This window comes from Gallinula chloropus (assembly GCF_964237585.1).
Source record: "Gallinula chloropus genome assembly, chromosome: 4".
In the NCBI taxonomy this organism is placed as follows: Eukaryota; Metazoa; Chordata; class Aves; order Gruiformes; family Rallidae; genus Gallinula; species Gallinula chloropus.
This window is the reverse complement of record NC_140088.1, coordinates 59,780,354-59,796,204: the sequence shown is the minus strand read 5'-3', so window position 1 is coordinate 59,796,204 and position 15,851 is coordinate 59,780,354. Positions and strand designations below refer to the sequence as shown.

The 15,851-nt window shown below is 39.0% G+C and overlaps 1 protein-coding gene across 8 annotated transcripts in view; it reads left to right on the top strand.

Moving 5' to 3' along the window:
• TENM3 (teneurin transmembrane protein 3) overlaps window positions 1–15,851 on the top strand; it is a gene marked incomplete at its 5' end in the record, with an annotated part of 318,571 nt that overhangs the window by 132,579 nt on the left and 170,141 nt on the right. For 2 of the 8 annotated variants that reach the window (XM_084263684.1, XM_084263683.1), the window contains one exon: window positions 13,947–14,156. The exons of the other annotated variants lie outside the window; for them this stretch is intronic. In XM_084263684.1, coding sequence (XP_084119810.1) covers window positions 13,947–14,156 — 210 coding nt within the window. The remainder of the gene's footprint in view (window positions 1–13,946; window positions 14,157–15,851) is intronic. 8 annotated transcript variants of the gene reach the window in all.

The following is a 15,851-nucleotide window of genomic DNA, read 5'->3' as shown; positions in this document are numbered from 1 at the left end:
GTAAATCCAGCTTTTCTGGAAAGTGTTATGCCTTCCACTCCAGCTGTGCACTTGCAGTCCAGCTGATTCTCCCAGGCTCAGCCCCATTTGGCTGGTTCTCCACAGCTTGCAGACTGTGCTGCTCCTGCCGTGGCATGGAGCTGAACCCCACCGTGGTAGCTGACACAGCTTGATGGGTTTGTTGCCAGATGTACCATCGTTTCACTGGCGACACTGAGAATAATTTCCAGACTTCACTGGTGTAGACACTGCCTCCTTAAAACATAGACTGGGAGAACAACTAGTAGATTCCTCTTTTTTGTGTGTTTATTTTAGGTCTTAATAGACTTAAGTATTTCAGGACTCCGTAGTAAAATAGATGCCTGAGGGAGCCTAAATGTTCACACATAACTAGGGCTGGCAGAAGAACAAGAATTCAGTGTCATGAAAAATTTAGCAGGCTTGGCATTTGTCTTGATGAAGAACTAAACACAGTTCTTCAGAGATTTTAATGAAAAAAAGAGAAAGAGTACAAGTTGCTCTGCTATTAGCTGAGGGCTCATAAGCTGGGGCACTCACCTGGAAGATGGGAGACACAGACTTAATCCTCTGGCCTGAATCCAGCAGAACATTCAAGTGTCTTTCTCTGGTTAGCTACCTGACAGGCTGCCCTAGTAGCAGGTGGTTATGAAGGTACTCTGATTGTCCTTGCATCTGCAGTTCCTTTTGGTCAGTGGTTGGGAGATACAGTTGGGCATTTCTCAGTGGAGTATCTGCCTAGCACACTTTTTTAAAAACGTATCTGAGTTTTTGCTTTTAGCAGAAGAAAAAATGTCGTTACCAGTATTACCTGTGTATTTATACCTATGTATTTGTTTTTGGGGGTTGGACCCGATGATCTCTCGAGGTCCCTTCCAACCCCTATGATTCTGTGATTCTATGATTTATGTTATTCCATGTGCATGTCACAAAAGGCTGCAAATAATTTCTAAGTATATTATGGTATTCCAGTGGTTTAGATTAAATGGCATAATTATTTAACTAGTGCTGCATTCAACACTCCCATGTGTTCTTGTCTCGATAACTTTTTTGTGGAAGTACCCTTCTTTTCTACAGTAAACTAATTAGTTTGCAACAGAAACAGCATCTGAAACTTTATCATTGCTGTGTGAGGGGAAAATAAAGGTGTCTAATAAGACGTGTGTATGGAAATAAATGTGCAAAGAGAGGTAAGGTGGGAGAAGGTAAAGGTTTCCTTGGCTGTAAAAGCGAAGACAGGGACATCAGGAAGCTTTCTCTGTAGGAGGTCGTAGATGCTGTGATGTAGGTTGTGCTGCCCTCACTTCAGATATGTTGTGCAGTTCTCAGAGGTACCTTGCCTGTCGGCTTTGCAGCATTCAGTTCCTAGCCTTTGCTTGGGATAGGAAGCGTGCAAGATAAAAACACAGAACTTTGCAAAGCAAAAAGGAGAGGGACGTGTTTCTGCCCCCAAATTGGGATCCTGGGAGGAGACGCCTGAAGCAAGAAGATAATTTGGTGCATTCTGTCGAGTAACTTTACATTGAACTAGCATGGGAACCCCTCCTTCAAAGCCTGGTTTATAGAAAACTAGAGGGTTTTGGGGTTTTTTTTGTGGATAACATCAATGAAGACTAATCTGAGCTGGGGGTGGAAGGGGAAGAGCTGGATGCGTTTTAATCCAATAGATTCCATGAAAACAGACTGTAACCATAAAAATGTCAAATAAAGCAGTTGTGTTGTATATTATTGTTTATAATGAATTATTTTCTGCTTTTTCTGCTAATCAGGCATTTTCATAAATGTATTTTCTTTCCAAATGGATATGTTGTTGTTCCCATGGAGCAGCTGCGGTAACATATTGTACTTGCACGTTAGGATTTTTTTCTTTCAAATGGAATGATGTATGAGTCATTTATGCCTAAAACATAGTAAAACTTATTATACCATCATTCACACCACATCTTCTGAAATCAACAGATCCAAAAAGACACTTGCAGTGAAAGCTGGATTCCTGAGAGTTTGCATGGGTTGATGCATGCTATGGGCTGATGCATCATTTTTATTCAGAACAAATTTGTGTATGGTTCTTAATAATTGCTGCCTGCTCACCTCAGCACACATAATCTTAACAGCAGTGTGACGGAGGAGTTTGTATTAAACTGTGATGATTAACATCCTCCTCTATTTGACAGGATCTGACTTTGAAGTATCCTGTGATTTGTTTTCTACTTGTGGATGTAAAAATTCTGACCAAGAATTGACTTTGCAGCCTTTAACTGCTTCAGAAAACACATAATGAATGGTAACTGCTTCAGAAAACATGTAATGAATGATTATTTGGACTACTAGGATCCCTCAAAGATAAATAACAAATACAAACACAAAGAAAAGAAAACATCAGATAACTGAACAAGGGACCTAAGACTATTGCTTTGTCTTTATCTCTCCATGTAGATAACATGGCATTTGCAGTGTAGGAGGCTAAACCAGGTAGCATGGAGAAGCAGCAACTGCACCAGAAAACTACATGCATGTTAGGCATAAACATGCCAAAGTACAAAAGGAATGTAAAGTGGGTAAACCCGGTTTCAATTCTGTATTTCTCTCTTTCTCTGCACTTAAAAATTGTGTTTTATACGGTCTGGTCTTTTGAGAAAGAATATGTTTAGCTTGTAAGTGTTCCTGCATAATACTTTCCTTACATAGTGCTGCATTATCAAGCATCATATAAAATTAGTTACTTTGTGCTGATATGAATGTGGACAAAGTCAAGCCATTAGTTGGCTTTTTCAGGGGCTGCTCTCATAATTGGTTGTATTACTTCTTTTTATAAAAGGAGCATTGTGTGAATACAAATGTAATGTTGGCCAGGAACCTGCTCCAATGTGTCTTTTGGGGGGGTGGGGGAAATAGCAGTCAAATAAGAAATTTGTTCATGTCTTTTCCTATCAGTAAGCGCTTTGGTAGATGTTTTGGCAGTAGAGATTTATGAAGGTTGATGCGAGGGAGTGCATAATCTTGGAAAGCACGTGCAATAAAGTATATGTGGAATTTTAGTTTTACAGGGCAGGGCTTCCAGACCAGTGCCTTTAAATGCTTTCTGTGTAGAGATGGGCTTTTGTCTGGCAGGTTTTACAGGTACTGAGAGGTGCATCTTGAAAGTGTAATGCTTCAACATTAATAATTTTTCAGGTACTTGGAGGCTTATACAGCTTCTGCTGGTGATCCTACCATTTAGATGGAAGAGCAGTTGTTTCAGAGTTTGCAAAGCACTCAGACAAGAATTCCCTTTCATCTCTTTTCAAAGAGATGGATAACCTCTGTCTGTCGGCAGATTTGGATGGCCCAGTTGGCATTTCACTTGTCCTTGGACAGAGGCCCAAGGTTTCTGGAAGCAGCTTGGTAAGGAGGGTTTGTTACCCTTGGCTCCAGTCAGGCATAAACAAGTATTTTCTCTATTTTGGAATTTTCCTTATATGTATTTTGGCCCGGTCTTTTGGGCCTTCTCTATTTTCATTGAGATAAAACCTCTTAGAAGTAACCAGTGTGGTTTACTTTACTTTGTTTTATACTATTCTGAAGTGGTCAAATTGGCAAAGAAAGAAAGATTACGTTATTACTGTTGGACTTTATAGCTAACATTTCATGAAACTTTATTAGAACCCCCTTTTGTTCATTAGCTCATAACTTTATGCAAAGCACTTTTGGACTGAAACTTTCCATGTTTAGTCTGAGGCCAAAGGGATTTTTTTACCTCCATTCAGCACTTTGTGACCTACCTAAACTAATGTGAGAAGTTAGTATATTTTTATAAGAAATGTTAAGTCAGTGTTTTTCTGAACTTGAATGGATAACTAACCATATTTGAAATTTATGGTTTTAAAGCACATATAGCTAGAGCACAATGCAGTCCTGCCAAGTGTAAAGAGAGATAAAATACTGCAAAATTAAAAGCTATCAAATAGGGGGGTTATATAGCTAGCCAAAATATATTCTATTTTAGATGACAATTTCTATCGTGGAAGAATGACTATAAAATATATGACTTTGTAGTGCTTTACAAATGTTGTACAAGTTTTCTCACAGTTTAAAACATTGTTTATATACTCAGGCAAAGCTAGGGAACTTTGTTGAAGTGGGTTTTTTGTTTAATGCTGGGTTTCAAGAGACACCTAAATAAAGAGTCCAGCTTTCTCTGAGTTCTCCGTACCCCACGGGCTTTACTGTCCTCTGTTTTCTAAATCATCTCTCAATGAGACTTGGCTTTGTCAGAAGCCTGGCCCTAAAATGCCACCTCCAGCCCGTTTCAACACAGCTGCCTTAGTGGCTTCGGTAGCAAGCTAACTTTGGTGATCATGCAGCGGGTTTTCATTTAAGCTTTCCAGCTTCCTGCCTGTGGTGGTCTATTTGTTTCTAAGGTAGAAACATTTTCTCCGCATGGGCAAAGCTGATAAGTTCTGTTCCAGCAGAGAAATAAATTACATACTAGATGTAATGAGACATCAATGTCCAGTAAATGTCCTGTTGCTTCCGAGAGTGGTACTGTGTGAGACAACAGTCGATAATTTTCTGGTAACTCTTAATTCCTCCCCTCCCTAAAATTCCTTTGTTAAGGAGTTACATTTAATACAGCAGGAAAAAAGCCCCAACAAGGAACAAAACTTAAAAGTGCAATGGGAAGGGCTTTTGAAAATGGTGCATCAACAAGCTAACAAAAATACCTACTCAGCTGTTACCTGCAGGCATAAAAACCCTGTGAAGTTTGAGACATCTTAGCTGGTTAGGCATTTGATGTTTCTTTAGTAGGACTGCTTCCTCCTCAGTAAGCTTTGGGTTTTGTAAGCATCATGGTTCTTCAGTTTTATGGGAAGGTTTATTGGTTTACTTACCTTCTTGGGAAAACACAGAGTGTAGCGGCATGATGTTTGGTTTCATATGGAAATCTCCGATGGTAGCACGCCTCATTGCAGTGGCTGGCTGATGGCATGATGGTCCTTGCAGGGCTGTGCTGGGAGGTGTCTGAAGCTCCTGTCAAGGCGTGTGCCAGTCCCCAGGGCAGCTTTCCATCAAGAGCTGGTGAAGATGGCAACCGTCATCCCATCCTTCCTCCTCCTCCTTTGTTTTGTTATGCTACAGCCCTGACCACCTCAAATATCTAGTGGTCAAAAAAGGCAGCTAAGAGCATTATAAATAATGTCCCTAAAAAAACTGATTTGAGTATTGAAGAATAAGACATTTTTATTGGCAAGTTTTATGGAATGCTTTTTCAGCAGTTTGTTGCTTTTTGTTAGCTTCTAAAAAAAAGTCTTTAAATTTCCATGTTCCCTTTTAACTAAACAAGTCATATTCTGTGGTCTGCGAGCATAGGAAATCCAGTGTCATTAAGAGTTTCTTTGGATGCTTTGCTTCAGAGCTTGGATTACCTTTACAAGGCAGTAGGTGCACTGGTTGCAAGAATAGGCAAAACTGGCATCCTTACTTGCTTTGACTACTTTTCTTGTGTAGGATCTGCTAGAAGTAACTAAATTTGGTTTTCTTAATTAGCAGTTGTTTTGATTCCTCTTTAGGCTACTTCTGATGAAGGTGGGAGGAAGGATAGTGGGAAATTACCTGATTCTGAAAGCTGAATGATTTGTGAGTCATTCTCAGAATTTTTTTTTTCTCAGTAGCAAGCCTTTCTCCCACTCCCTTCCAAAAAAAACCTAAACCAAGTTGCCTTGTGTTCTTCAAGATGCATTTCCTGTGCTATTCCACCCCCCCCTAATTTAACCCAAAGCAACATTGAAAATACCGAAGTACAAGGGCTACCACGGAGTCATTCTGGAAGAATGATAAACCAGATGTGACATGGCTCAATCCATTTCACCTCTAATAGTAAAAAGTCATGGACAGGAAAAATAAAGAGGCATTTCTTCAAAGGTTACTATTTTTAAGCGATTACTCTTTATGAATTGCCATCCAAAAGAATATCAGCATCCAGAAAAAATGAGTCTTTTGCAAAGGTCAGGACTGAGAGCAGAAACTTGGTAAATTCTTCAGCCTCGTTGCTAAGTGAATGTAAGACACGCACAGACTGCAAGTGGTTATCCTCCATACACTAATTACAGCAGCTCCTTTTTTGATGCTTCGTTCTGTTTCTGGAAATGAAAAAAAAAACAACAAACCACCAGAAACAATCCAGAGCCAACATTGGTAGGATTTTTTTCCTGGTTTGTGCTTGTGACTGCAGTGGGTTTGTATTTTCAGGGGTTTTAACATGAAACTCTTGGCAGGATGTTGAGAAGGGCTGGGTTGACTACCACACTCTGTGAGGCTGGCTGAGTTGCTTGTTTTGCACATGAATCTGTGAAATGGGAGTAGAGAGAACAGCTGGCTGCACATCCCTTCTGCTCAAGAGACCTCTCCTGCCCTCTTCCAGCTCCGTGTAGGGGTCAGTGAGGCAGTAAGCCTGGGTAGATAAGTGCAGCAGTGCAGGGCTGTGACTGAGAGAGCTGTTAGCCACAAGTGTGGGTGCCATTTGCATTGCCTCGATACACAGCTGTGCACACGTGCCTGCATGTAGAGGGATTTTGCACCTCTAATTTGGCCAGGTTCGAGCAGGTGCCAGCTCAGTGGCTGTTGTAGGAAGGGACCAGGTCTGTGGCCAAGCCATGTAGGGTTCAGACAGGGACCCCAGAAGCTCCCCTGCCTGCACGGTCTGGGCCTTTGGAGACCTCCAGGCCACAGCGCTTCAGCTGCTGTGTGCTTGCTGCTGGGGCTTGCAAGTTGGTTGCAGGTGATAGTGGCTTGTCCAGAACTGTGAGTGTGTGACTTGTACAGCTGGAGTCAGTGGCTGAGCTGCTGTATCCCTGTCCTGGCTACGCTGGGTGAGGCTTTCGTCACAAGGCGGAGGAGCTTGAATCTCAGCAGATGCTGTAAACGGAGAGGTGACATTTTCATGTGAGAACTTCAACATCTCAAGTGGAGATATGAGTTAATCAAACATTTTGCAATCTGGTGTTGATTTCATCAGCTTGCTTCTGTCCAAACCTCTCCACCCCCCCGAAAAGAAAAAAAAAAAAAAGAATTAAGCATCATCTTCTAAAAATACAGAGAGCTATCACTTAAAATGATTTTCTGAGTGGAATGAGGATTATCACTCTTCTGGAAATAGTTCTCTGTTCCCCTTCCAACATTTTACGTGCCCACTTTTAATTAATATTGTGTGAAATAAAGTGGAAAGTTCAGTTTAGTTGAGCAGAATAGCTCCTAAAAATAAAACATGGATGCTAGAGATGCTCAAGTTTTCAGTTCAGCTTATGAACTTCCTGCCTGGTTGAATGAACCCTTGCTCTGCACCTGGCTTTTATGTTATAAGGTAATTCCTTTTGAAAATAATAACATTAAAAAAAAAAAAGTAGTAGTAAGAGGAATGCACTGTGGTTAGGACAATCTGTCAGTTAAGGTTCAGATTCTGCAATTTCTTTACAGACAAAACTCCCATTTAAAGTGAAGATGAGCACTGCCTGAACTCAGGATTGAAGAAGGAGCCACTGTGATCATGCAGTCTGACCCCTGTAAGAACAGGGCACTCCTTTTCATTTAGCAATCTGCTGAGCAGCAGCTGTTAAATTTCTGAAACCACCAAAATGCCTCAAAACATAAAGTGTTTGCTTCAGAAATGAGTGTCAGTTCTAATGCATAACCATTTTTCTTAAGAAATCTTTCTCTTTTTCAGAAGACAATTACAAGCTTTATATTACAGACTGTGATTATTATACTACACTTCCAAGAAGAAGAAGAAGAAAAAAAATTACAATAGTTGAAGCCAGCGTTTCTCTTGCTTCCTAATGGACTACTTTTGTTTTCAAATCAATGTCCTCTGATTATAGTCTTGTTACGGCTTTCACAGTCTACACCAGCAGTTGCAACTTTGTAAGTTAAAATAGGTGTCAAGATAATGCACCTGTTTTGTTTAAAAGTAATAACTTTTCAAGGAAAGCTCGGAAGGGTAGATATTGTTTGTGTTGAAGATTTGCATCTGAGTTGTAGTCACAGTTCATCAGCACTCAAAGGGATTTGAAACTTGGAAAATACACTTCCCAATTCAGGGGTAAAAGGGTCATCATCCGTTATGTGTACAAAGCAAGCAAAACAAAAACAGTGAAATGGAAAACCCACGGTAGACTGCAAGCATTGTTTTATGCATTTGAAAGCATTTATTTTCAAAAGAATTCTTGGCGTGTAGTTCACTGGAGTGTTTTTCAGTATGGATGAATTTATACAGTCTTATTTCTATATGGGTATATGTGCATGTGTGTATGCTTGAAACACCACCTATGCATGTATTTCCTTGGGGAGTTCTTTGCAGTAGCTACAGTGGTCAACTCTGGTATAAAGTAGATAAAAAAGAACTGTGTTGGTTATAAATAATTGTTCTTTGTGTGCTATGCCACAACACTTCTCAGTAGTTCTATTTGCATGTAGAGTTTTAATTAAGAGATAACTGTCACTGCAGGTTGACTACAGAAGGCTGCAGTATCCAGCAGAGAGATAAATGCTAATGCCAAGTCATACAGGTTGGAGAGCATACAGAGAGTCCATAATAAAAAATGCGTTTACAATTAACACTCACTTATTACAAACCTAGTGTGTTATATGCAGAGATGAAGTGGTCCAAAATCCAGTTGTTTAAGGTTGTGCGTACTGGGTGTGGGATTTGGGGTTTATTTTTTGGATGGAAGAGGGTGAAGGGGTGTGTCCGTATATATGTGAAACATTGGATATCAAAACTTTGGGGTGCAGTCAGTAAACTCGTTAGGAGGGTGTAGGTGCCCTATTTAACATGAGTGTGTTACAGCTTTCAGCACACTGGGAAGTCCTAGAACAGATTGCAGAGATTCATCTCAGCTTGATTCAGAAGGGCTATAAGTGTCCTTCTGTCTGTTTGAAAGTATTTTGGTTTCTAATTAATTTAGCCAGAAGACACATTATTTCTGACCTTCACAAACCACTGTCTGTCTGATCACAGTTTTAAAAGATCCTATTAACTGTTTTATTTAAAAAAAAAAAAAGCAACCTGTCTTTTTCCTGTTGTGAGGAGCAGAATCTGAAATAGATATATATAGCTACCGTTAGTGAGCCATTATATGTATAACACATTTTTCCCCAGTATGTGGTATGTTTCTGGGTTTATATGACATAATAGTGTCATTTAAAATAACATGAAATCTTTATTTCCATGAAGTCACCAGAAAAAAAATCCCATTAGTTTAAATAAAGGAAGGAGATAGCTACCTTGCAATTTGTAATTTAATAGCATTTTCTTACTGGTATTGAAGTCAGTAAGTACTCTTTACCACTAACTTCAAAATAAGACTCTCCCCCTCTGTCTTTGAGATGCAGATAGAGGAATTTTTTTTTCTTCAATCTCAGTGACAAGGGCTGCCAAGACTGTGAAAGGAAAAATGCACCATTCTGCCATAGCTAAACAGCCTAAACAGAGCTGTCTACTCTTGTATTGCCTTAAGCAGCCATCAGCAGTTGTATCCAAGAGTTAGGTGTAGGATTTATGCATCTTGATTGAGATGGAAATAATGGCCCTTCAAAATTTTATAGTGAAATTACTTTTGCAAAGTACATAACTAGCAGTGCATCTTATGCAAAGTGAATTGATAATGCTGGGTTTTAAGAACTGATCTGGATATATGAACAAAAGTTTGCTGTTGAAGAAATTCATGAAACAACAAAGACTTTCCTGAACTAAAACATGATCTTAAGAATGTGTAAACTTATAATCACAAAAGAAAATAAAGGGGTTGGGTTTTTTTTCTTTCTTTCTGGTACCATATTGCCAGCAAAATGTTTCTGTTGTAGAGTTGGAATCTGTTGGGAAGTTTTTGTAAATTCATGTATTTTAGGGCTCTGCAGAGACTTTCTGGGTCATCTCTTCCCGCCCGCCCACCTTGTAACAGCAGGAGATCATTACTACTGCTTCTCTTCCATTCTACTTTTCTCCTAAGTGCTGTGTTCCCAAAGTGTCCAGTACTATTTTCTGTAAAATGCATCTAGTGAGAATGCAGTGTGTAATTCATCTATGCACCTCATTGGTGTTGAAGCAAAGTGCTGCTTTAGCATGTGATGACAGATAAAAGATGAAAGCCGAGCCATTGCTGGATTCATTCTTCATAATACCATATAAATAAGCTTATGCACTGTTAGTGGCTTTTGTTTAAGGGAAAGTGTGTAGGCGACCTGTACGTGACCATAAGCTGTGGGCTGTGGCCAGGGGCAAGTGTCCCTGCTGCTCTGGGGACGTAGGTACAGCTCTGCCCTCGCTTACCACAGCATTAGGCAGCAGCAATTGCCAGAGGCCCAGCTTCAGACTTACCTAAGCTTAAGTATACTTATCACAGAAAGTCCCACAAATCCCTCTGCATCCCATTAATACCAGTCCATTGATGGCGGTTTCCACATTATTTGGGTTTTTTTATGGGCTGTACTTATCATCCTTGTCCCTGTCAGCCTTTCCATATGTGCCATCACTTCTACTTCCAACTTTTATATTGTCTTGTAGATCAGGGCTGATCTTTGCACAGAGCAATGCAGTTTAACATAATTACCTTGTATGTAGGTATTTAATGTATTCTTTAGTAGCTCAGGTGTATTTCTTCATTACTGTTCTTCTTGTAACCAATTTTCTTAGAGTTTTACTCTCTTCAGGGAATCAAATTATTTCCTTATCAAATGTATTCACGTCTTCCCTTATTGCTATATTCAGTCTGTTCCTGCTGGAGTTCACCTGTATTTACCAGAAATCATCTTTGCGTTTTCATGCAAAATAGGGTTTTGTCTGAATTACATAAAGATAATTAAAAGTTGTGTAATTTTGGTTATGAAAATGCCAGCAACTTCAAGTGTGTTTGTCCTCCTAACTAACCTAAAAGAATCTATTTAAGTACTCTAAAGTCCAGTATACTTTCTCATGAAAAATTTAGCATACTATCTTATATCAAAGCCACGTAGTAAAAACAAGAGTATTTGGAGTTTGTTAAAACATGAACAAGAAAATTAAAGCAGAGCTAGAGAAATCTTTGCTAGATGTGCACCAAAAGAAGCAGAACAGGAAGGGAAAATAAATATTTGTATTTTTGTGGGTTTCTTTAGAACAAAATACTGTTTGCATCATTGTGTGCCTCCAAGCTGTATGGAAAAAGTGTTATAATAATCAATATAATGGGCTTTTTTCATACTTTAAGATTTTTGCGATTTATAGATGTTTGTTTTAAGACTTCAGTGGGTGATACTACTAAATATCTTCAAATGCACATCACGATCCCTCTTTGTAGTGTGTTAAGTATTTTTTTCCTTAACATGTAGCTTATTCTATAAATGACAGTATAGCTAGCTGTCTGCCTTTTCACTTGGAATCAAAGAGAAACTCACTGCAGAAATCTGCCAGTGCCGGATGAAGCTGTACAGAAATACACGGCTCAGCTGGTTGGCCCAGGGGTTCTTGTGAAAAATTGGTGCATATTAAAACTGGCTCCCTTTTCTCTGCAGACCGTGTAACTTTGTGACAAGACGGACCTGCCTGCCAGAATTAGTTTCATTTCTAAAAGCCAAATCACCAACATTGCATAATTTCCTGGTGGTGTTAGAGCCCTAATCACCTGATGTTTGCAGTACCAGAAATCCAGCCCCACAGAGCATAGTAGTGGGAGCTTTGCTCCAGCCCCCCCACCTCCAGTCTGCACCTGAGACACGGTGTGTTCTGAACTGAGAAACCGGGTGAGCCGGAGCACCCAAGTGATGCTCTTTCCAGATGGCTACTCATCGGTGCCATGCAGTGTCAAGTAGCTACATAGCACTGAGAAAATTAATAAATTTGGGTAAATGAAGGAATTTACAAAATAATTAAGGGAACTTGGACATGACAGATTTTCAGGCAACGGGATATTTTGCATGATTACGGTTTGTGTAATCAAGGCTCTGTTGTGTTTGAAAGTTAATGAGTGTAAATTGAGAAGGAGAGAGGAAGCATATTGAGAACAATGTTGTGCATAAGTTCCATAGGTATTACTGAGATGCTTATTTGCTTCAGACAGTATACATCTGGAACATATTACTATAGCTCTCCTCTCTAGCCAGAGAAGTCCAAAGCGAGTAAAAGAGATTTTTCCAAGCTAAAAAATATAAAGACCATAGAGATCGTTTCTATTTTGAAAAGAAAGAACCACTGTTGACTATTATTGGGATCATTCAAAAAGAATAAATATAATGGTATTGAAATCGGTTTGGGCACATCATAAATAATGCATTGAATACTCCATCAACAAATAACCACAAATCCAGGTTACTGAAGCAAGCAGTGTGGAAAAAATGGAAAAAACAACAGGGTGTTGCAGGAAATTCTGGAGTCGCTTTGTCTGCCCATCCTTGGTTTGGTTTTGTTTCGTTTCGTTTTTTCTGGATATAAGCCTTGGGTTTCACATAGGAGTTACTTGAGTAAGTCCTCACTTCCCTTCCAGAGCCAAACCTGAGTCTTAAAATGCTTTATAATACATGTTGTGCTGTTCGCTGCAAGTTTGAGAAGAGGTAAATGACATGTGAAAGAATGAAGCAAACAGTTTGTGGTGAGGCTGTCACAGGTTTCTGTCCAGGGAAACCAATTAGTTAGGACTTTGCAACCTGGTTTAGAGATCTTGAAGATACTGTGTGATGGGATATAAACCGAATATGAAAGAAGAAAAAAAATTAAATCAGCATGATTCTAGCAGTGTACAAGGGAGATGAAGGCAATTCAAGCTATTGGTACCAATGTAGTTTATTATATCAAACTTAAATACAACGTTGAGAGGTGCTGCACCTATCCAGCATAACTGTACTACTGAGTACCATAAAAACAAATCATCACATGATGAAAAAAACCCTGTATTTTCCTTAAATTTAAATTTAGGTTCATAGTTATGAATGGTATCCATGCAGGTTAATCTAATTTTTTAAACATAAAGTATGTAATGAAGCTGCTTTATTTTCTGGTCCAATTCCCCACCTACAGGCAGAATAATACTTTATTCAGAAGTAGTCCAGCAGTCTGACTCTCACAGAGTGAGACATGTGCTGGCTAAATACTATAAAGAATCAATATTCACTAGTAAATGAGGTAACTTTTCCCACTGCATACTGGGTTTAATTATTGTTTTGTTAAAGAACTAAATGCATTGTTGTGATATCCTAAAAAAAAGCTTTATTTAGCTTTATTTAAACCTGTCTTCCTCCGTGATGCCTTTGTGATACTTTCAAGATGTAGAAGCGGGATGTAGTCATTGTGTATGCATGTTTTAAAACAACCTGTGCAGATGGACCCAAGTTTGACAGGTGAAACTTTTTAATGTGTTTTAAATAGTATATGTATTGGAGAAACATTGCAAAAAAACTTGAATTCCTGTCAGAATAATTCATGTGGTAGAAATTTAGGACTGAGTTTCCCTGTGTTAGCTTATAAAACTGTTCCTGGATTTTGCTTATTACTATTATTTTGTTCTATAAAGTAGATTTTAGACAGGAGTGTCCCACTGAAAGAAGCAAGCCTGCATTTGGCCATATATTTCAGTACTTTTGTTCTGCTTGAGGGCTTGAAAAATAGAAAAAAACTATGTCTTCCAACTGTTTGTACAACAAATACCTCAGTTGGCACTGGTTCCTCTGTCGCTGTGTGTTGCAGAGACAGGGGAATTCCAGGTAGGGCTCGGCACTGTGCATTGAAATAGCAAGTCCTGGCATTTTGTTATGCTTTTTAAAGCACTTAAACCAGTTTATTACATGCAATTATCATGTTTTCTTTGTCCATCTCTTATTATCGTTTGAAGTAGACTATTCACCTTTGTGATGCAAAAAATAAAATAATTTGTTGTTCATGTGATACCTTGACCCATATTTTAAATATTTTTTATTTTCTTTCATAGGTCCTCCCATGCCATCCTCCTCATCTAGTCCATCAGTTACTGAACATTTACACTCCCCTCCTCCATCACCCAATCTCCATGAGAACCAGAGGTGGTTATTAAGTAATAATGCCAGCCAGCCAGTTCAGGACTCTGATACAGATGAGGACTATACTGCCAGCTCATATCTAGTACAGACCGGTACTGTTTCAGTGTCTGTCCCAGGTCATGGTAAGAAGAGGACGCTTTGTCCAGAGTTTGAATACACTTTTATTTTCCATCCTATTACAAAATTGCCTAATAAAAATAAAAGATATCAAAATGTCTTTGTATTTTAAAATGATTTTCCTTTAAGTGTCACAAATTATGTTCTACTTTACTGTAGAATATGAAAGAGTAGAAAGTAACTTCTAATATATAGAAGTCATTTATTTTAAAATGCAGTACTTACATGAAACAGTAGCCATTAATGATTTATTATGTAATGGAATTTGTAGTAAGTGAATAGCCTTTAGTTGTACTTTTTAAAGGGTGGGCTAAAGTTGGTTAAACTGTCATGATGTTTAGCTTCAGAACAATGTAAGAGTTATCTTTTACTACCTTATCAAGTTCAGCAGATTCCAGACATTACTTTAGTTTCCCTGGGCCAGGAGAATAGGATTTGTATGTTACTGGATAGGACACTCAAGGAAGGGAGCTGTGTGGTGAGAGAAGGTATCAGTGGCTCCTGAGATGTTCTCTTGTCCTCCGACAAGTGTGAGTAATCAACAGGATTGACATGTACTTGAAACATTGGTGCTCCCTTACACATCCTGGCATAACAAGTCGCATTTTTTTTCCCTAAGGTGACAAAAATAGCCACAGGATTTCATTTTTGTTGTCTGACTGAGCAGATTTCCTTGGGGTAGTCAGACTGGAAGAATAATTTCTTGTCACACCTTTCCCCAGTAGCTCAGCAAAGTCTAGAACAAGCCTCTTCATTTTCCAAGTGCCCTTCATGTCTTTGGATTGTCAAGAACGGTCCTACAGACAAACCACTAGAGGGGGTTTTGAGAAATATTTTCCTACAGATTACACATCAGTTGGTTGGACAGAACTATTTTGCAGAGTAAAAACACTAGCTTTGAGCTTCTCTTCTAGCTTGGAGTGCAACTTTGGAGTTGTGTCTAAAAGGCCAAGCTGCCTTTTAGAGCAGTTGTGTGAATTTAGCAACCCTTTTTTTTTCCCCACTGGAATGTTGGGTTTTTTTTTTCCTTTCCTGTGTTAGGGGCTTAGATGAAAATCTTTAAAATTAGCCATGGTAGCTCTATTTCTGCATGTTCAACTTCCTCAATATTTGATCTGTGAAGAATTAAAATTGTTAATACATCATCTTAATCAGGGTATGTTTTGAAGATGTTTCCTTTCCTTACTGTCTAGGAATATTCAGTTTGTTAGAAAATGTATGAATTACCTGAAAGGTAGCCTGGTCTGTTCACTAAGCCAAAACATTAAGATTACTGCACCCACTAGCCCTTCCTCTACAAATGAAAAATGCAAAAGCAAGAGGAATCAGATAAAAATTTTGAATAGTTGGGGTGAATTCCTCATACTTCCTAGCCTCTTAAGAAGCTAGTGAGTGTTCATCATTCCTCTGGTTTTAGCATTTTGCTGATTCTGAAATTTTCAACAGCTGCTTGCCGGTTTGAGTTGGCCAATCTTGAGGAGTGTTCATTAACCCCTTTTGCCCCAGACTAGCCAAAATAATTTCAGCTGGTCCCATGGCAAGTCTTTTGGCCTTTTAGTAGAACAAAATAAGGTTTTTCAGAAAAAGCAGGACAGAAGTTAACATCATGGTATATGTTGAAGAGTTGTGCTTGTAATATATTTGCTTAGCAGAAGGGAAACCCAGCATACTCTGTAAGTACATGTTCGCTTTCCCCTCTC